This window comes from Lathamus discolor, unplaced genomic scaffold, assembly GCF_037157495.1.
Source record: "Lathamus discolor isolate bLatDis1 unplaced genomic scaffold, bLatDis1.hap1 Scaffold_80, whole genome shotgun sequence".
Taxonomy (NCBI): Eukaryota; Metazoa; Chordata; class Aves; order Psittaciformes; family Psittacidae; genus Lathamus; species Lathamus discolor.
The window spans coordinates 106,691-127,963 of NW_027069391.1; the positions used below are offsets into that span (position 1 = coordinate 106,691).

The window sequence follows — 21,273 nt, forward strand, 5'->3', positions numbered from 1 at the left end:
ATTAGAAAGGGAGTGGTTAGTAGGTCAAGAGAGGTTCTCCTCCCCCTCTACTCAGCCTTGGTGAGGCCGCATCTGGAATATTGCGTCCAGTTCTGGGCCCCTCTGTTCAAGAAGGACAGGGAATTGCTTGAAGGAGTCCAGCGCAGAGCCACAAAGATGATGAAGGGAGTGGAGCATCTCCCTTATGAGGAGAGGCTGAGGGAGCTGGGTCTCTTTAGCTTGGAGAAGAGGAGACTGAGGGGTGACCTCATCAATGTTTACAAATATGTAAAGGGTGGGTGTCAGGATGATGGAGCTAGGCTTTTTTCAGTGATATCCAGTGATAGGACAAGGGGTAATGGGTGTAAACTGGAGCATAGGAAGTTCCACGTTAACATCAGGAAGAACTTCTTTACTGTAAGAGTGACAGAGCACTGGAACAGGTTGCCCAGGGGGGTTGTGGAGTCTCCTACACTGGAGATATTCAAGGCCCGCCTGGACAAGTTCCTGTGTGATGTACTGTAGGTTACCCTGCTCTTGCAGGGGGGTTGGACTAGATGATCTTTTTAGGTCCCTTCCAACCCTTGGGATTCTGTGATTCTGGACTGCCTTTCCCACATCATTTACCCCCAAACCAGAGCATCCATTTCATCCCTTTCCTGTGTCATGGTTTAGCCTCTACCCAGAGATTTGGAAGGTCTAAACATATCCATCGCTGCCTACTGCAGGCCTCTGAGGAGCTTTCCCATCTCTTCAAAGACAGTTTGAAATAGGAAAGTTAAAGATCGGTTCTGCCGTGGTGCTTTGCTTTCCTCCCATGTGATTGGTTTGGTCAAGATGTAGTGTCTTGCCTCAGGGATGTCATCTCTGAACTCTTTACCCCAGAGCTTCTGCCTGTGTTCTGTGTAAGTGCTGGAGGACAGGGTATGGGGATAGGAAGAGAGAATCTGTTTGGTGTAATTTCAGCAGCATAAAATTCAACCAAGCAAGCCTGACCTAACCGTTGGGGCTTATTTTGCAGTCAGTGCAGGGAGGCAGAGACCTGCAGAAAGCAAAACATGCCATTTTCCTTGAAATTATTTTAGAATGGGATGAACCATCCTTTGGAAGTGTCCATTTCTTGCCAATGTTAGCTAAACAGATAGTTAAAAGAACCCGGCTAACTTTTAGATGCCTAAAACTAGTTAGGATGTGTTTTCATGCATTTTGAGGGCTCCTCTGACCTCCAGAGCCTTTGTGCCCAACACAAATTTCATGCCATACAAAGCTATCCTCATCCCATTCAGATGTTACTGGAGACTACTGGGAGGAATGTCTCAAGTTCAGAAGCAATAAAACTGTAAGACCTTACGTGCTTGCCTCTGGACATATGTAGAATCATAGAATGTTTTGGGTTGGAAAGGACCTTAAGATCATCCAGTTCCAAACCCCTGCCCATGGGCAGGGACACCTCACACTAGACCAGGCCACCCAAGGCTCTGTCCAGCCTGACCTTGAACAATGCCAGGGATGGAGCATTCACAACTTCTTTGGGCACCCTGTGCCAGCGCCTCACCACCCTCACAAATAAAGTACTTCTTCCTTATATCCAGCCTGAGCTTCCTCTGCACCTATGGACAAGATAGAAGGAAGGAGAAGACAAGCCATGCAAATAAAGCTTGTTAGCTGGAGAATAAAAATGTTGAGTTGCCCAAGTTTCCTCATAGAAAAACATATCAGCTGCACATTTGTCAAATTAAGCATTTGCTAGTGAGGAGTGGTTGAATTTAAAGCTTTTTTTATTTTTCCCTCGCTGCTTGATATTCTTTATTCACAGTCAGTATTGGGGCTCTTCTAGGAAAGAACAAGGATTAGCTTTATTTGAAAAGAAATTCATGTTAATGAATAAGATTAGCTACTGCTTAATGTAAGTAGTAAAGTAACAACTTAAACTGCTCTAAATCTTTCTCTGGGTGTGTAATTTCTGTATAATGTAGGGACCTTAGCTAGCATGAATGTTCACCTTTAAGTTGATATGATCACAATTCTGTTACCAGAAGTTCTAATGGCCTCTGGAATTCCATTTTCTAAATTGTCACAATCATTTTGAGGTGCATTTGGAAGTCTTTTTCCCTGAAAGCTGTTGCTTCAAGGTCACAATGACTTGACTTCACGGTCTTGGACTCCATTTGCCAAGATGTCCATTCTCATTTCAAAGCTGTTTTGAAGCTTAAAACCAATACTCTGTATGGGATTCCAGTCAAAAGAAATACTAGAAGCATTTCCAAGAGTGTGTACAACACCTTTACAGCACATCGTTCCACTGGAGTATTTCGACACTGAGACAAACACCGGCAGCACTTTAATTGTTTGCTCTGCTCTTCCCTAGAGAACATCGCGGTCTCCCGTGTCCAAAAGGAAGATATAAAATCTGTGACATTCCTCAAAAGAAACATTTCCTTCATCCAGGAAAATAAACCAAATATTTCCCTAGTAGGTAAGTTTCCTAATGCATAAAATTTCCTTCCATTCAGGGAGTTGTGTAGGAATTGTTCTAAGTCAGTTGCTTTGGATGAATTTCGGATTCAGAAAAGTTTTGTGGCATCATGAGATAACAAAAGAAAGCAATAAATATGAATATATCTTTAAAAAGGGGGGAATTTGGTTTATCTTTAATTTTTACACCTAAATTTTGATCTGCTGCCTCTTGCAGGTCCTCATCAAAGACCACTCAGCAGCTTCTAGGCTTTCTCTGCCTCAGTTTCCAAACATGAACCACAGCTGGAAATAGGAGGAAAGAGCCACATGTGCATAACTATGGAGTATTTTTTGGGGCAGAAAGGTTCTTTTTCTTACTTTCACTAGAAATCTCTCAAATTACCTGTGATAATGTTAAAATAAGTGGTAATGTTACAAGGTCACTGTTTAACTGGTCTCAACCAAAACTAAAACACAATTGAATTTCGGCAGAGCTTGTCATCTTAGTCTAGGAATCACGGTACCTGAGTCACCCCGGACATCATCTGGAGTAAAAGGTCATACCCATAAAGTGATTCAGATTCTAGGATGCATCAAGAATGAAGGACCTTGAAAAAAGATCAAAGAAAACTGTCTAAAATGCGATTCATCTCACTAACCATCAAAACTTTTGGCAGTGAATTGATATTGGTCATGCAGGCGTCCTTTCTCATCAACAGATGCGCCCATAGCCAGGATACGATGCATCCCACCTACCCCTCTGCAGCGATTATAGATGGAACTGAAGATGTTGCATCTAGACCAAGCTTTACAAAGCCAAATACAGGTGAGATCAGTGCAACCCTCCTTTCTGAACCCCCAGGCTCTACTGTAACCATTCAATATCCTATCCTGAACGAGTCAGCTTAGATTATTACACGTTATTAAGGAACATAGACATTTCTGGTTTGGCTGTGCTTTTATCCACTTAGCACTGATATTTACAGGACCTGCTAGCAGTTCCGTTATTAAATGTCCTTCTGCAGTCCTTGTATTTCCTGGAAATGTAAAGGTGAGCAAGAAAGATCTGCCCTGCCTCGAACTTATACTGCCATCACCAGAGAAGTGTCTTAACTTTGGCAAAGTTAAGTTAAATGATGAACTTCTGGAGAGGTAAAATTAAGACCAGAAATTCATTTTGTAGGGGACTGAATCAAATTCACTTGGTTTCAGACAAAAAGTAAAGTGGGGAATAATGCTTGGAAAATCTAACAGTATATTTGTGCTCAGATGCTTAAAAACAATACTCATGGCTTTCTTTTCATCGGTTGCTTAAGGATTGATCAGCCTCAGGAAAATGAACCCACAAAATGCTTGTAAGAAGTCTCAGAGTGAGAGGAAATAATTAATTTTAGACTCAATGATTTGTGCTCCAAAATAATTGTCGTCTTTTCGTCTAAATAAAGTAATAAATCTGTTTATGTTCCAGCATTTCAATCCATTTTTCCCAGTGCTCCATTTCACTGCTACCTCAAAGATCGTTATTAACTGTGCCAGAACTCCTTGCTCTACTGGTCACACAGGTAAATGTGTTGCAGCTACACTCAAATATATACCTTATAGTATGCAAAATGTTATACTTGATGTTTTACATCAGGTGATGTATCTTTCAAAGTTTCTTCTATACCTGCACTATGCTCTAGCTCTTAAATAAAATCCCATCTGAGGTCTTATGTCATAGAATTGTAGAATACCAGATTGGAAGGGAACTCAAGGATCATCTGGTCCAACCTTGCTAGACAAGCATGACCTAGACCAGATGTCTCTCATGAGACCCCCCTGCAGTCCTGCGTCCAACTGTGGAGGCAACAAAACAAGAGGGATGTGAAGCTGTTGGAGCAAGTCCAGAGGAGGCCACGGAGATGCTGTGAGGGCTGGAGCAGCTCTGCTCTGGAGCCAGGCTGAGAGAGCTGGGCTGGGGCAGCCTGGACAAGAGAAGGCTCCTGAAGGGGAGACCTTAGAGCAGCTCCAGTGCCTGAAGGGGCTGCAGGAAACCTGGAGAGGGGCTTTGGACAAGGGCCTGTAGGGACAGGCCAAGGGGAACAGCTTTAACCTGCCCAAGGGGAGACTGAGCTGAGCTCTTAGGCAGAAGCTCTTCCCTGGGAGGGTGCTGAGGCGCTGGCACAGGGTGCCCAGAGAAGCTGTGGCTGCCCCATCCCTGGCAGTGTTCAAGGCCAGGCTGGACACAGGGGCTTGGAGCAAGCTGCTCTAGTGGAAGGTGTCCCTGCCCATGGCAGGGCTTGGACCTGGGTGAGCTTTAAGGTCCCTTCCAACCCAAACCATTCCACAGTTCTATGTCCCAGCACCTTATCCATATATATATGAAAGGAATAAACAGAAGGGAATTTAAGATATAAAGTGTGTAAAGCTCTCTTTGAATGTCCTCCTAAAGTTTCTTCTCAGTGGGCGTCATCTAAGTCATTGGTTTCCCCATCTGATACTTGTTGAGGTGCCTACATTTCTGTCTTCTGAAAGATACAATCTGTTTGTGCATTGCTCTACCCACTAGGACTGATCCCCTGACAAAGCCAAACACAGGGTCATGAGATGCCTGAAGAAAACTGCACCACACTGACAGAGTTCATTCTCTTGGGTTTCACCGACCGTCTGGAGGTGGAGATACCTTTGTTTGGGCTCTTCCTACTCATCTACATCACCACTTTGGTGGGGAATGCTGGCCTCATCATGCTTCTCCAGCTCAGTGCCTGCCTTCATACCCCCATGTACTATTTCCTAAGCAATTTATCTTTCTTAGACCTTATCTGTTCATCTGCCATTGCTCCCAAGATGCTGGTGAGTCTGTTAGCACAGCAGAAGGCCATTTCTTTCACTGGCTGTGCAACACAGATGTTTTTCTTCGCTGCCTTTGCTGATGCCGAGTGCCTCCTTTTGGCTGCGATGGCCTATGACCGCTACGTGGCTGTATGTCACCCTCTTGTCTACACTGTTGTCATGTCCCGCAGGGTCTGCACCACCCTGGTAGCTGGGGTTTATCTCAGCGGGGGTCTGACTTCGCTGGTGCACACGTCTTTCACCTTCGCGTTGTCATTCTGCGGCTCCAATGTCATCAACCATTTCTTCTGTGATATTCCCCCGCTGCTGGAGCTCTCCTGCTCCAACACATACATCAGCGAGGTTCTGCTCCTCACTCTCTGTGGCTTTATACAAACCAGCACCTTCCTGGCCATCGCTGTCTCCTACACCTGCATCCTCAGCACCATCCTCCGGATCCATGTGGCAGACAACAGGCACAAAGCCTTCTACACCTGCACCTCCCACCTGATGGCTGTTGGGTTATTCTATGGCTCCCTCCTCTTCACATACTTACAGCCCAGCTCCAGCCACTCGATGAACACAGACAAAGTGATCTCTGCGTTTTATACCCTTGTTTTTCCCATGCTGAACCCCCTCATTTATAGCTTCAGGAACAAAGAGGTGAAGGATGCTCTAAGGAGAACAGTAGGGAGAAGAGTGTTTTCACAGTGATTTTCTTAGAAGAACAAGATAGTGTGTTTCTGATGCAACACAAATGATGGGAACTGCCTGACTAAATGTAGGTGACTTGTTAGGAATACCTGCATCTGATCTAGCTTCCCAGGTTCATTTGGTAATTGCTGGGAAAGAAACAGTCAACTTACAAGGTGATTCCCAGTATCACAAAACCGAAGGCAAAGTCAGACAGCTCCCATCACAGAAGGATCTCTTTCTCCTCTGCTCCAAGTTCTCCCCAGAGCTTTCCCTTCTCCAGGCTGAAAAACCCCAAATCTCTCAACCCGTCTCCTCTATCCCAAATGCAGAAGAAAATTCCATTTTTTCAGCTTATGCTTATTGAGACAACAACCAAGACGCTTTAAAGAAAAGTCCAATTTAGAAAACTCCTGCGGACAGGTGCGATCGTACGTATTAAACTTGGAAATGAAAGCCTTTTGTACAGTGGAAAAGACCGTCCTTATCTAGCAGCCAGCTTTGCCATACCCTTCATACAGAGAGGAATCTCATCTGCTCACAATTTATTGCATTTTAGGACCAGGCTTGTTCATGTTTCACCACGCATCCTTCCTGCTTATTCTGCTCTCATCAGACACCTTTCATGCTTCTCATCCTGTGTTTTACCTTAAAGACTTTACTACTTGTGAATGTTTTCCCATAACCTGTTTCTGCCTTTATACCACAAGCCTTCATTTCCTCTCTCATAGCTTAATTGGTTATTCCTGCTTAATTGTGTTACAAAATGCTTGTTGATGGGTATGGTATCAGCAGCGTCACAGTGTTGCAAAGCACATACACGCTATTGTAGTACATTGGTGTCTGGATACCGTACAGAGTCATGGAACCATAGAATGGTTTGGGTTGGAAAAGACCATAAGATCATCGAGTTCCAACCCTTCTGCCATGGGCAGGGACACCTCACACTAAACCATGTCGCCAAAGGCTCTGTCCAACCTGGCCTTGGACACCGCCAGGGATAGAGCATTCACAACTTCCTTGGGTACCCTGTGCCAGCCCGTCAGCACCCTTACAGTAAAGAACTTCTTCCTTATATCCAATCTAAACTTCCCCTGTTTAAGTTTTAACCCGTTACCCCTTGTCCTATCACTACAGTCCCTAACGAAGAGTCCTTCTCCAGCATCCCTACAGGCTCCCTTCAGATACTAGAAGCCTGCTATGAGGTCTCCATGCAGCTTCTCTACTCCAGGCTGAACAGCCCCAACTTCCTCAGCCTGTCTTCACACGGGAGGTGCTCCAGCCCCTGATCATCCTCGTGGCCTCCTCTGGACTTGTTCCAGCAGTTCCATGTCCTTTTTATGTTGAGGACACCAGAACTGCACACAATGCTCCAGGTGAGGTCTCACAAGAGCAGAGCAGAGGGGCAGGATCACCTCCTTCGACCTGCTGGTCACGCTCCTTTTGATGCAGCCCAGGATACGGTTGGCTTTCTGGGCTGCGAGCGCACACTGAAGCCGGCTCATGTCCATTTTCTCATCGACCAGCACCCCCAAGTCCTTCTCTGCAGGGCCGCTCTGAATCTCTTCTCTGCCCAACCTGTAGCTGTGCCTGGGATTGCTCCGACCCAGGTACAGGACCTTGCACTTGTCATGGTTGAACTTCATAAGGTTGGCATCAGCCCACCTCACAAGCGTGTCAAGGTCCCTCTGGATGTCATTCCTTCCCTCCAGCATATCAACCGAACCACACAGATTGGTGTCATCGGCAAACTTGTATAAACAAATACTGTACATACTTAGCAACTTCCTTAAATATCCTGGTGACTCTTAGCCCCAAACTGCACATACATACATGCCTGGGACATGCAAAGTTGACTCATGTGGTATATATTTGAGGTACAAGCTGAGAACAGAGGCCCTTCACGGAGTGACTAAGATAATTTACCAAAGCGATGTTATTTCTTAGCCTACATGCAGGAAACTCTGCAGTCAGTGAACCTTAGGAAAGATCAACAAATGCAAGATGCTCCTCCTTGTTTTCTTTGTGCATTGTTTTCAGTGGTTTGTTTCCTTCATTCTTCTGGTTGTGATTTTTTCCTTGTGTCCTTAAGTGTTACAGCCCCAAGCGAGTTCCAAGCTACCTTGGTGAAGTGGGAGAAGACAAAAGCTTGGGACACTCCTTTACCATCATCTTTATCTTACTGTGCCCTGTTGGAATGCAGAACAGCTCCTCTAAACCCAGGGAGCAGCCACATATGGTGAGAGGAAGACTGGAGCATTCAGATCAGGCATGGACATTGTAATGGGAGGTTGAACGAAAAGCTTTTGCTTTTTTTACTGTACCTGCAGTTGTGGGATAAGGAGGGCCTGGAGCCCAGGTGTGATGGGGAACGGCTGAGGACCTGGCGGGGTACAGTCTGGAGAAGAGAAGGCTCCGGGGGGACCTTATTGCCCCCTACAAGTGCTGACAGGAGGATGGAGGCAGGAAGGGGCTGCGCTCTGCTCCCAGGGAACAAGGGATGGGACAAGAGTTACCGGCCTCAAGCTGCCCCAGGGCAGGTTTAGATGGAGCTGAGGAACAATTCCTGCCCCAGAGGGTGCTCAGGCATTGGAACAGGCTGCCCAGGGCAGGGCTGCAGGCACTGTCCGTGGAAGCGTTACACCACGGGGAAGCGGCAGGCGCCTGGACTGGACCTCCCAGCGTGCTCCGCGGCAGCGGCGCCCTGGCCTGCTCAGGGAGCGCTCCCGCTGGCTCAGCTGCCGCAGTCTGAGTCGGCCGCGCCGCTCCGGAGCGGGCCGGCGGGGGCAGCCCTGGAGGCCCGCGCGCCTCTCGGCCCCACGGCGGTGTGTAAGCTCCGCCCGGGGCCTCAGCCACCCCGCTGCTGCCCGGGCCTGGTGGCTGGGCTGGTAACGGGGCCGGGGGCTGTGCTGGTTCCTTTGTCCTGCCCGCTGAGGTGGCGTCTGAGCGGTGGGTGCTGGTTTGTGGTTCTGGCATGTGCTGCTCCTGCGGGTGAGGAGTGAGCGGCAGGGCTGGGAGCAGGGCAAGGACAGTTCGGGGCTGTACACAGCTCTGCTCTCTTGTTAACCGCTGTTTCCTGCATTCCCTGAGGTGCACTGAAGCCAGAGGCCTAAAGCTTAACAGAGTGACAGGCTGGTTTGTGTTGGAAGGGACCTTAAAGCTCATCCAGCTCCAACCGCTGCTACGGGCAGGGACCCCTTCCACCGGAGCAGCTTGCGCCAAGCCCCTGTGTCCAACCTGGCCTTGAGCACTGCCAGGGATGGGGCAGCCACAGCTTCTCTGGGCACCCTGTGCCAGCGCCTCAGCACCCTCACAGGGAGGAGCTCCCAAGTCCACCACTAACCCATGTCACTAGGGGCCTCGTCTGCATGGTTTGTGAACGCTTCCAGAGATGGTGATTCCACCACTGCCCTGGGCAGCCTGTTCTAATGCCTGAACCAGAGATGTCAATTGTGCTCATGTGTCCACATATTAGACAGCTTTAAGTCTCTGCTTATGGCCAGTGAGGGCAAAACAGAGGCTTTGTATACACGGGCTTTGTGACCGTTGCTCCGACTTTTCACAGTGTTGGCAGACTGAAGGAAGGTTTGCAGAGTGTGCTTTAAGTCTGTGTGAGTCCGTAAGTAAAACCAGTGCTTCACACCAGGCAAAAGTGAAGGCATGGCTGACAAAGGTGGTAATGGATGTTCAGAGAGGTGGGGTGCTGAGCAGTCCCTGTGTGTTGTGGCTATAAATCTGTGTATCTCTTAGCTACGAGGCTCTGTGCTGGGATGATAAACCCTTCCAGCTTGAGATGGGCCTTGGGCTGTGTTAAAGTGCTGTGGTGTGTCATTCCAGCTGTTGTGCCATGTGCTAAATCACTGCTGTGACTTTGTTGCTTGCACACCGCTTACTAAAACCACATGTCAAGGATGTCTGTCTCAGTGGCCTTTTCTGTGGTTGCTGCTTTGGTGTAAAAGATAAGCTAATGGTTTCACTGCAGGAACTTGAATCTTAGTCATAGCAAATGCACATTCTTAATATTAAAACAATGGAAATCACTTAAGCTTTATCCCTTCTCAGCTGCTGGTCATGTTGAGAGTGGATTCAAAAGTCAGCTGTAATGCCCAAAGAGCTTTTCTCTTGGGTGATACATTCAGGATTTTCTGGGTTTTTCTTTTGGTTTTAAAACGTATTTCAGCAGCTTAAGAAAATGCATGTAACTCCGTCTGAGAGCAGCTTCAAAGACAAGCACTAAGAAGTCAGGGCTGCCCATGTAGCTGTCACACTATGGAGCTTCCCACAGAGTTCAATGCCATAACTTAGGGTACAGCTGGGATTTGGTTTTCTAAGCACAAGTTTCAATAGCACACAAGGTCACCCAGAGTATCTTTCCTGGTCCATAGTTCCTGCTCCATAAAACATAGAGACAGAATAGATGAGAAGACGAGAAGTCATCAGTCCCCAGCTGAATGAAAAGATCAGAAATTCTCTACTGATAGATGGTGGCTATTGCCCTGTTATCAGGTGACATGATCTAGTGTGAGGCGTACCAGCCCATGGCAGGGGGTTGGAACTGGATGATCCTAAGGTCATTTCCAACACTAACCGTTCTCTGGTTCTGTTATAAGCAGAGCCCCAGATGTTTTCATGGGGTTTCCTGTGGTTCTTAAACTATGACAGTGGAAATCATTTAAAACACCCCAACCATTTATCCCAAAGCCATCTGGCAAATCACAAGATACACAACAGTGTGGACAAAAATGTACACTGAAAGCCCAGCATAGGCCAGAACACTGTTCTACTTCTGGGGTCAGGTCACTGTTCTTCAGGGGTTAGTCTGAAGCAAAACCCCTGTCCTGTCACTACAGGCCCTTGTGAAAAGCCCCTCTCCAGCTTTCTTGTCAGCCCCTCTAGGTATTGGAAGGCGTCTATAAGGTCTTTTTTTCCCTTGGTAGGGACTACCAAACTACTTGTGCATTTAATTACTCTCATTTAACAATTCTCAGGTTCTTTGAGACCTGTTTGGACTCCGGAATCTCTGTGGTACTCAGAGAAACACAGCCTTGCTACTGCTCTTTGAAAGGGTGATTTGACCTCCCTGTTCCTCCGACTGTACATCATAGTATTCAGCATGGGAATCACCAGAGCATAAATGAAGCAATGATTGTTTTATTATTATTATTATGCAATGGGGACTCTACCATGTCCCTGGAGAGGCTGTTCCAGTGAATGATTGTTCTTATTGTAAAAGATGTATTTCTTCTCTTGAGATGAAATCTCTCCCAGTCCACTTGTAGTTGTTGCCCCTTGTCTTCTCCATACAGCTCCCTGTGAACAGAGAGCCTTTGCCCTCTTTTTAGCCATGCTTTAAGTACTCTGTGTCTTCATATATTAGAAATTGTAGCCTTGAAAACTTACTTTCAGGTAAAGTGAGTATTTCAGCTGATTCAAAGAATGAGGTTTCTTTTTAGTTTTAACATACTAGAAGGCACTAATAGTACTTAATGGCCCTGGTGATTCTCACCTGAATCAATTCAGACACATGGTCCTTCCTGCCCACAGCCTAGGAGCCCTATCTAAGCTCTGTCTAGGGCTGCCAGTCTTTCTTTGACTACAGTGGAGATGTGTGTGGTTATAGTTGTGCTTCTGCTTCTTGGATGGATCCTAGACCAAGGGCGGAGCTTTGTCTCCAGCCCTGCTCATGGCCTACCTCCCTTTGCTTCTGATGGTACACTGTGGATGGACTCTTTACTTCTGAAGTTCCTTGGATTCTGAAAGTAAACACTGCTTGTGCTGTCTAACCCACGTATTAAACATCCCTGCATATGTCCAGTATTAAATCCCCTTCCTTTTTCTTCACAAAACTTCCTGGTTTTCAGACTCTGATGTTCCTCTCTGTATCTCCTTGAAGCCATTTTCTTTCTGTTCCAAACCTATGGCATACACTAGAAGTTACTAGAAGCTCTTGTCCTGCTGGGTGTGTGCATTTTCTCTTGTCTCTTAATGGCCACATGGATACAAGATTTGCATTCAGTTTGATGTCTCAGTTAACAATTAACAATTCTCAAGGTCTTGAAGACTTGTTTGGACTCCTGAATCTCTGTGGTACTCAGAGAAACACAGCCTTGCTACTGCTCTTTGAAGGGGTGGTTTGACCTCCCTGTTCCTCAGACTGTACATCATAGGATTCAGCATGGGAATCACCAGAGCATAAATGAAGCAATGATTCTTGTGCTCCATTGAGAATTGTGAACTGTGTGTACATGAAAAAGCCTGTTCCATAAAATCTGGCTGCAGGAATTAGGTGGGAAGCAGAGGTGGAGAAGGCTTTTTGCCTGCCTTTGGACTTAGATCCTGTGGATGGCAACTGTGATGCAGGTATAGGAGATGATAATGAGGAGCTTGGTTGAGGTGATGAGTACAGCGGCACAGCTGGAGTGGTCCATGATGTATGCGTTTTATTAGGAGATCTTGAGGATGTGGGGCACAGCATAGACATGTCAGTACAGCAACTGGCCCAAGAGACGTGCTGTAGGTATCGAGGACCTCAGCCCTGCAGCTGGACACTGGCATCATCTTGTCTGGTCAATGAGCTTGTGTCTGGGCAAACTGCTGTGGAGCTGCCCCTGAGAGGCAGCTACAGGCACTCAGAGAGCCCTGTGGTCCCCAAAGGTGCCTGGGATGGGGCTGCAGGGAGCTGCTCTCAGGGAAGGCTTGGAGAACAAGTGAAGTTGAGCCAGAGGACCTGCCCTGCAGGGTGGCAGAAGGGGCTGGGCAGGGCAGGGCTGAGAAGGAGCTCTAGGAGCAGAACCCACCTTGCCCAGGCTTCTCCTCTTGGCCAGGTCCTCCTGCTGGGACAGCACAGCTTCCCCTGAGCCCACCTTCCTTTTCCCATGCCCAACACACCCTGCCCCTGCAGCAGGGGTTAGTCCACTTGCATGGCTCTTTGGAGAACCATCAACGTGTTTATTTACAAGAACAGAGGGCTCACGGAGAACAGGAGCCCTGGGAAGATTGGTCCTTCCTCTCCGCACCATGTTAGCTGCATTTAGTGGGAGACCTCTCCGGGGATAAGGACAACTTCCTTAGCCGCTGCCGAATCTTCTCCATCACCACACGCAGGGTATTGCTCGTTGATGCTGCTGCAGTGTCCTGGGCATCCTGGGCTGGGTATGGCTGGCATGAGCTCACATTCCTGGTGACAGCGGAACTGCAGTGCTGCTGCGAGGATGGGTTGTGCTGGCTGGGGATCCCCTGTGTGCAGCAGGGGCTTGAGGTTGGAGCCATCTCGGCTCCCTGTGCCTTCTCTGGCTTGGTGTCCATAACAGGAAATGCAGGGACAAGGCTTGGGGACACAAAGGTGGGTGCTGGCCCTGCCGAGTCCTTCACCACGCCACAGGGTGTCCTTGGCGCACCCTTGGTGTCTGTGCCCGTCTCATTCCCAGAGCTGCAGGATGTGCTGGGCAGGGTCCTGGCCTCCAGGAATGCCTGCCTGCTCTCCTCCCCTGGAACGGGCCTGGAGGAGGAGATACAATCCAGGCAGGAGCACGGTGTCATAGGGACCACAGTGCAGGTGAGGGATGCCTGAACCTGCTGCTGCATGACCCATTCCTTCTGCCTGAGCTGCTTTGCTTTTGCCACATGGGCAGGGTCTTTGTGTGGCCACAGGTGCCCAGCCGCAGCCTGTCTCATTCTGGGCCTCGCTTTGCTGACAGGCGCTGTAGCGCAGGACCAGCTCCTGTCCTCTTTGTGAGCATGGCCCCTGCCTTGTGTGGTGATGTTGGTCTGACAGGCAGCATCTTTCTTCAGGAGCTTGGAAGCTGGTCCTGCTTCTGGTCCTGCTGCTCCATCATTCCGGCTGAGAATGGGAGTGGGGGCCGTGACTAAATCAGAAGGCCACAGGCACTCCTTGTCCCACGGTGACAAACCCCGATGCAGGTGAAGGAGGCTCTTCCTCAGTGTATCCCCCTCTGGTGCTTGGACGGCTGTTTTCTCCTCAGATGCACGTGGGCTCTGTGGCTCCTGCTGTCCCGCTTTGTGCTGTCCCACGGCACTGGCACTGCCCAGGGCCCTGGGCTCCCCAGCTCCTCTCTCCTTTGGTAGCTTTGGGTCCAGGGGACCAAGCAGCGGTGGAGGGCACAGCATCTGCAGTGCCTGGGACTCGGTGTGTTTTGTGAGGTTCTTGGGGGCACTGATGCTCTTGGGGTTACTGGGGGAGCCGCAGCAGCTCAGCTGGCCCTGCTCCACCAGCTCCTCCAGGTCCTGCCATAGCGCCTGCCATGTGCCAGCATCCAGAGCAGCTGCAGCTCCTCTCCCAGCCCACGCTGACAGCACCAGCTCCTGCAGCTCCCGCGCAGCCTTGATGCAGTCTGTGCAGCCGGGGCTGCAGCGCCAGGGCCCACACAGGGGGGACACAGCATTACCTGCAAGCCAAGGAGGGGTTCTTGAGTGTCGGGGGGCTGGAACCAACCCAGGACCTTACACCCATCCTGCTCCACATGGCGCTGGGCTCCTCTGGGGGACCTGCTGTGGACTCACATGGCTCTGCTGCCCGAAATCGTCGCCTCCATCTCCGGTGTTGCTTGCCCTGGCCGTCAGCCTGTGGGAACAGCAATGTGGTACAGTCACGCTCCTGGGACAGCCACCACCAGTGCTGGAACAGTGGGCCCCATGGCTACAAGCGACTCCGTCGGCGATGGCTGATGGCAAGGAGGGTGGCCCCAGCAGCCAGGATCAGAATGCTGAGGCCCAGAAGAAAGCTGCTGTTGCTCACGTGCACTGCCCGTGACAACCACATTGGGAGCTGTGGAACAGTGGCACGTGTTGCGGTGAAGTCAGTGACTGCTGCTCAGAACAGCCGAGTGATGTCGCAGCCTGTACTGCTGTCACAGTGGAGGTTGTGCTCAGGATGGCAGTTGTCAGGGGTGGGGTATTAGTGTTCAATTTCCTGTAATCAGTTTGTAGCATCCCAGACTGGTTTGAGTTGGAAGGGACCTCGAAGTTCATCCAGTTCCATCCTGGCCTTGAAGACTGCCAGGGATGGGGCAGCCACAGCTTCCCTGGGCACCCTGTGGCAGCGCCTCAGCACCCTCACAAGGAAGAGCTTCTGCCTAAGAGCTCATCTCATCTCCCCTCTCTGTCAATTTAACATGGGGCCATGCATGCCGAGGAGCGCTGGCCTTGTGAAACAATCAGCCTTTATATGAGGGCTAGAAGGAGCAGACATAAAGGGAGGGGAATCTTTGTTTCAGGTTTGTCTGGTCCGCATACAACAATGCACATGCAAGCTGAATTCCAGCCCACAATCTCCTTTTTTGATCTGAAGGTACTTCACATCACTGCCAGTCTTCCCTATTGGACCATTAAGTTGTATTTTTACTGATTCACAGTCTGTGGTCATCTGAGGCTAATACTAGATGGCTGATTAATAGATGACTCGTCCCTGAAAGCACAACGACATCAGAAGAGACACAAAGTCCTCTCCTAAGCTCAGATAAGCAGTCTCCACAGCCTATATAGAGATGTTTGCGCTCTGGATACAGAATCACAGAATCCCAAGTGTTGGAAGGGACCTCAAAAGATCATCTGGTCCAGCCCCCCTGCAAGAGCAGGGTAACCTACAGTACATCACACAGGAACTTGTCCAGGCGGGCCTTGAATATCTCCAGTGTAGGAGACTCCACAACCCCCCTGGGCAACCTGTTCCAGTGCTCTGTCACTCTTACAGTAAAGAAGTTCTTCCTGATGTTAACGTGGAACTTCCTATGCTCCAGTTTACACCCATTGCCCCTTGTCCTATCACTGGATATCACTGAAAAAAGCCTAGCTCCATCATCCTGACACCCACCCTTTACATATTTGTAAACATTGATGAGGTCACCCCTCAGTCTCCTCTTCTCCAAGCTAAAGAGACCCAGCTCCCTCAGCCTCTCCTCATAAGGGAGATGCTCCACTCCCTTCATCATCTTTGTGGCTCTGCGCTGGACTCCTTCAAGCAATTCCCTGTCCTTCTTGAACAGAGGGGCCCAGAACTGGACGCAATATTCCAGATGCGGCCTCACCAAGGCTGAGTAGAGGGGGAGGAGAACCTCTCTTGACCTACTAACCACACCCTTTCTAATGCACCCTAAGATGCCATTTGCCTTCTTGGCCGCAAGAGCACATTGCTGGCTCATGGTCATCCTCCTATCCACCAGGACCCCCAGGTCCCTTTCCCCTTTGCTACTTTCCAGCAGGTCACTCCCCAACCTGTACTGGTACATGGGGTTGTTCTTCCCCAGATGCAAGACTCTACACTTGCCCTTGTTAAATTTCATCAAGTTTCTCCCCGCCCAACTCTCCAGCCTGTCCAGGTCTCGCTGAATGGCAGCACAGCCTTCTGGTGTGTCAGCCACTCCTCCCAGTTTTGTGTCATCAGCGGATTTGCTGATGGTGCACTCAGTTCCCTCATCCAGGTCATTGATGAAAATATTGAACAGCACCGGTCCCAGCACCGACCCCTGAGGGACTCCACTAGTCACAGACCTCCAGCTAGATTCTGCGCCATTGACCACAACTCTCTGCCTTCTTCCTTTCAACCAGTTCTCGATCCACCTCACTACTTGATCGTCAAGCCCACACTTCCTTAGCTTATCTATGAGGATGCTGTGGGAGACAGTATCAAATGCCTTACTGAAATCAAGAAAAACTACATCTACCGCTCTACCATCATCCCTCCACCTAGTCACTTCCTCATAGAAGGCTATAAGGTTGGTCATACATGACTTCCCCCTCATAAAACCATGTTGGCTGTTCTTAATGACCCCCTCATCCTTGATATGCCTAGTGATGGAGTCAAGAATAAGTTGTTCCATCACCTTTCCAGGGATGGAGGTCAGGCTGACCGGTCTATAATTACCCGGGTCCTCCTTCTTGCCCTTCTTATAGATTGGTGTGACCTTTGCCATGCGCCAATCCTCAGGCACCTCGCCCGTTTCCCACGACTTACCAAAGATGATGGAAAGTGGCCTAGCAATGACCTCCGCCAGCTCCCTCAGCACCCGTGGGTGCATTCCATCCGGACCCATCGATTTACAGATGTCCAGTTTGCATAGCTGATCCCTAACCCAATCCTCATCTACCAAAGCAAACTCCTCCTTTGTCCTGACTCCTTCTGGGGCTATAGAAATCCGGGGCCCTCGGGGAGAGTCTGCAGGAGTAAAGACAGAGGCAAAGAAGGCATTCAGCACCTCTGCCTTCTTTATATCCTCTGTCTCCAGGGTACCCACTTCGTTCAGCAGTGGGCCTATATTGCCTCTTGTGTTAGTTTTATTTGCTATGTATTTGAAGAAGCCCTTTCTATTGTCTTTAACCCGACTAGCAAGATTGAGTTCCAAGGAGGCCTTAGCTGTCCTAATTGCCTCCCTACATCCTCTAACAACTGTCCTATATTCCTCCCAAGCGGCCAGCCCCTCCTTCCATAATCCATAGATTCTCCTTTTCCACTTGAGTTTGCCCAGCAGCTCCTTGTTTAACCACGCCAGTCTCCTAGATCCCTTACTTGACTTCCTACTCATTGGGACGCTCCGATCCTGAGCTTGGAAGAAGCGGTCCTTGAATGCTAACCAACTATCTTGAGCCCCTTTACCGCCTAGTACACTTTCCCATGAGACTTCCCTTAGCAGTTGACTGAAGAGGCCAAAGTTGGCCCTTCGGAAATCCAGAACTGTGGCTTTGCTAGGTATTCTATTCCTCCCACACAGGATCCTAAACTCCACCATCTCATGGTCACTGCAGCCAAGGCTGCCATTGACCGTCACCACTTCGACCAAACCCTCCTTGTTGGCGAGTACTAAATCTAGCAGCGCTGCTCCCCTAGTTGGTACGTCCACCATTTGCATTAAGAAATTATCATCAATGCACTCGAGGAACCTCCTAGACTGTGAATGACTGGCTGTGTGAGTCTTCCAGCAAATATCGGGGTAGTTAAAGTCCCCCACGATGACTAAGGCATGTAGTCGCGAGGCTACTTCCAGTTGCCTGTAGAAAGCCTCATCAACTCCTTCGTCCTAATCAGGAGGTCTGTAATAGACCCCCACAACTGTATCACCCGTGCCAGTCTGTCCCTTAATTCATACCCACAGACATTCCACTTGCTCCTCAACCGACCCCGGACAGAACTCAATACATTCTAGTTGCTCTCTCACGTAAAGAGCGACTCCACCACCTCGCTTCGCTGACCTATCTTTCCTAAAAAGGACATAGCCATCCATGACCACATTCCAGTCATGTGAACTGTCCCACCATGTCTCTGTAATCGCCACCAGATCATAACCTTTAGCCCGTACACAGACTTCTAACTCCTCCTGTTTATTCCCCATGCTGCGTGCATTGGTGTACAGGCATTTCAGGGAGCCAGTCCTAGTACCCTTTTTCCCCTGCGGGACAGGGTCTAAAAAGCTATCCTTTCCCACAAGTGAAACAAGAGATTGATAGTCCTCCTTAGCCCGCCATCCTTCAATCCCTAGCATGTTCCTCTTGGGCTTGTCCCCAACAGGCCCAGTTAAATCCCCTCCCCCCTTCATAACTAGTTTAAAGCCCTGTCAATAAGCCCTGCTAACTCCTGCCCCAAAACCCTTTTTCCTCTCTGGGACTGGTGTATCCCGCCTGTCACCAGCAAACCAGGTGTCCCATACAGCAAGCAGTGTCACTGGCTCCCTCCAATACAAGTGCCAGGCTCAGGCATTCGCTGCAGCCAGAGACCTGCACAGCTGCATGTCTGCAGGAAGGCTCAGTCTGGATACCCACATTAGTTTATTTCTCTACGTTGATTACTAGAGCTGTAGAAGTTTAAGCTTAGAGGAGTAACTTTTGTTACTCCTTTTGTTGACTGATGAACCCCATATTACCAATATCAACTGACAGAGCAGAGGCATGAATAACAACCCAAACATGATAATTTCCCCCTGTTCTGGACTGCCTTTCCCACATCATTTACCCCCAAACCAGAGCATCCATTTCATCCCTTTCCTGTGTCATGGTTTAGCCTCTACCCAGAGATTTGGAAGGTCTAAACATATCCATCGCTGCCTACTGCAGGCCTCTGAGGAGCTTTCCCATCTCTTCAAAGACAGTTTGAAATAGGAAAGTTAAAGATCGGTTCTGCCATGGTGCTTTGCTTTCCTCCCATGTGATTGGTTTGGTCAAGATGTAGTGTCTTGCCTCAGGGATGTCATCTCTGAACTCTTTACCCCAGAGCTTCTGCCTGTGTTCTGTGTAAGTGCTGGAGGACAGGGTATGGGGATAGGAAGAGAGAATCTGTTTGGTGTAATTTCAGCAGCATAAAATTCAACCAAGCAAGCCTGACCTAACTGTTGGGGCTTATTTTGCAGTCAGTGTACGGAGGCAGAGACCTGCAGAAAGCAAAACATGCCATTTTCCTTGAAATTATTTTACAATGGGATGAGCTGTCCTTTGGAAGTGTCCATTTCTTGCCAATGTTAGCTAAACAGATAGTTAAAAGAACCCGGCTAACTTTTAGACGCCTAAAACATGTAAGGATGATTTTTCATGCATTTTGAGGTCTTCTCTGCCTTCCAGAGCCTTTGAGATCTGCTGCTGTGCCAACACAAATTGCATGCCATAGATAGCTGTCCTCATTCCATTTAGATGTTATTGGAGACTACTGGGAGGAATGTCTCAAGTTCAGAAGCAGTAAAACTGTAAGGGCTTACGTGCTTGCCTCTGGACATATATAGCTTCATAGAATGTTTTGGGTTGGAAAGGACCTTAAGATCACCCAGTTCCAACCCCGTGCCATGGGCAGGGACACTTGACACTAGACAGTGCCACCCAAGGCTCCGTCCAACCTGGCCTTGAACAATGCCAGGACCCGGAAGCACCCCTGCTGCTGTGCTGCTTGCTCCTGGGACTGCTGCACCAGCAGCAGCACGGGCAGGGAACCCAGCCATATCTCCAGGGCTTTCCCAGCCACATCCATCTTCAGGACTGAAGAGACTCTGCCAGCACACGAGTGTTCGAGGAAGCAAACAGGCCTCACCTCCATAGGGGCTCTTCCATCTCGAGGCAGGAGCGTCGCTGTCAGGTTCTTGGGAGCACTGATGCTCTCGGGGTAACTGGGGGAGCTGCAGCAGCTCAGCTGGCCCTGCTCCACCAGCTCCTCCAGGTCCTGCCATAGCGCCTGCCATGTGCCAGCATCCAGAGCAGCTGCAGCTCCTCTCCCAGCCCACACTGACAGCACCAGCTCCTGCAGCTCCCACGCAGCCTTGATGCAGTCTGTGCAGCCGGGGCTGCAGCGCCAGGGCCCACACAGGGGGGACACAGCATTACCTGCAAGCCAGGGAGGGGTTCTTGAGTGTTGGGGGGCTGGAACCGGCCCGGGACCATACATCCAGCCTGCTCCACATGGGGCTGGGCTCCTCTGTTGGAGCTGCCGGGGACTTACATGGCTCTGCTGTCCGAAATCGCCGCCTCCATCTCCGGTGTTGCTTGCCCTGGCCATAAGCCTGTGGGAACAGCAGTGTGGTGCAGTCACGCTCCTGGGGACAGCCACCACCAGTGCTCGGACAAAGTGGGCCCCATGGCCACAAGCGACCCCGTCGGCGACGGCTGATGGCAAGGAGGGTGGCCCCAGCAGCCAGGATCAGGATGCTGAGGCCCAGAAGAAAGCTGCTGTTGCTCACGTGCACTGCCCGTGACAACCACATTGGGAGCTGTGGAACAGTGGCACGTGTTGCTGTGAAGTCAGCCTGCTGCTCGGAACAGCTGAGTGATGTCGCAGCCTGTACTGCTGTCACAGTGGAGGTTGTGCTCAGGATGGCAGTTGTCAGGGGTGGGGTATTAGTGTTCAATTTCCTGTAATCAGTTTGTAGCATCCCAGACTGGTTTGAGTTGGAAGGGACCTTGAAGTTCATCCAGTTCCATCCTGGCCTTGAAGACTGCCAGGGATGGGGCAGCCACAGCTTCCCTGGGCACCCTGTGGCAGCGCCTCAGCACCCTCACAAGGAAGGGCTTCTGCCTAAGAGCTCATCTCATCTCCCCTCTCTGTCAATTTAACATGGGGCCATGCATGCCGAGGAGCGCTGGCCTTGTGAAACAATCAGCCTTTATATGAGGGCTAGAAGGAGCAGACATAAAGGGAGGGGAATCTTTGTTTCAGGTTTGTCTGGTCCGCATACAACAATGCACATGCAAGCTGAATTCCAGCCCACAATCTCCTTTTTTGATCTGAAGGTACTTCACATCACTGCCAGTCTTCCCTATTGGACCATTAAGTTGTATTTTTACTGATTCACAGTCTGTGGTCATCTGAGACTAATACTAGATGGCTGATTAATAGATGACTCGTCCCTA

The 21,273-nt window shown here is 49.6% G+C and overlaps 1 protein-coding gene and 1 long non-coding RNA gene across 2 annotated transcripts; both read left to right on the plus strand.

The window, feature by feature from the left end:
* The first annotated feature begins 2,353 nt into the window (after positions 1-2,353).
* Positions 2,354-3,416, plus strand: LOC136006935 (uncharacterized). Its single transcript, XR_010609346.1, has 3 exons — positions 2,354-2,455; positions 2,672-2,800; positions 3,156-3,416. It is a non-coding gene; the product is annotated as an uncharacterized LOC136006935 (long non-coding RNA).
* A 194-nt stretch (positions 3,417-3,610) lies between these two features.
* On the plus strand, positions 3,611-7,177 carry LOC136006934 (olfactory receptor 5AS1-like). Its single transcript, XM_065664949.1, has 2 exons — positions 3,611-3,998; positions 4,985-7,177. The coding sequence occupies exon 2, from the start codon at positions 5,023-5,025 to the stop codon at positions 5,959-5,961; it is 939 nt and encodes a 312-aa protein (XP_065521021.1). The 5' UTR covers positions 3,611-3,998; positions 4,985-5,022; the 3' UTR covers positions 5,962-7,177.
* The last annotated feature ends 14,096 nt before the right edge of the window (positions 7,178-21,273 follow it).

What these genes read in the sequence shown, in the direction of transcription:
- LOC136006934 (XM_065664949.1), top strand. Translation starts at nt 5,023, where the DNA reads ATGCCTGAAGAAAACTGCACCACACTGACAGAGTTCATTCTCTTGGGT.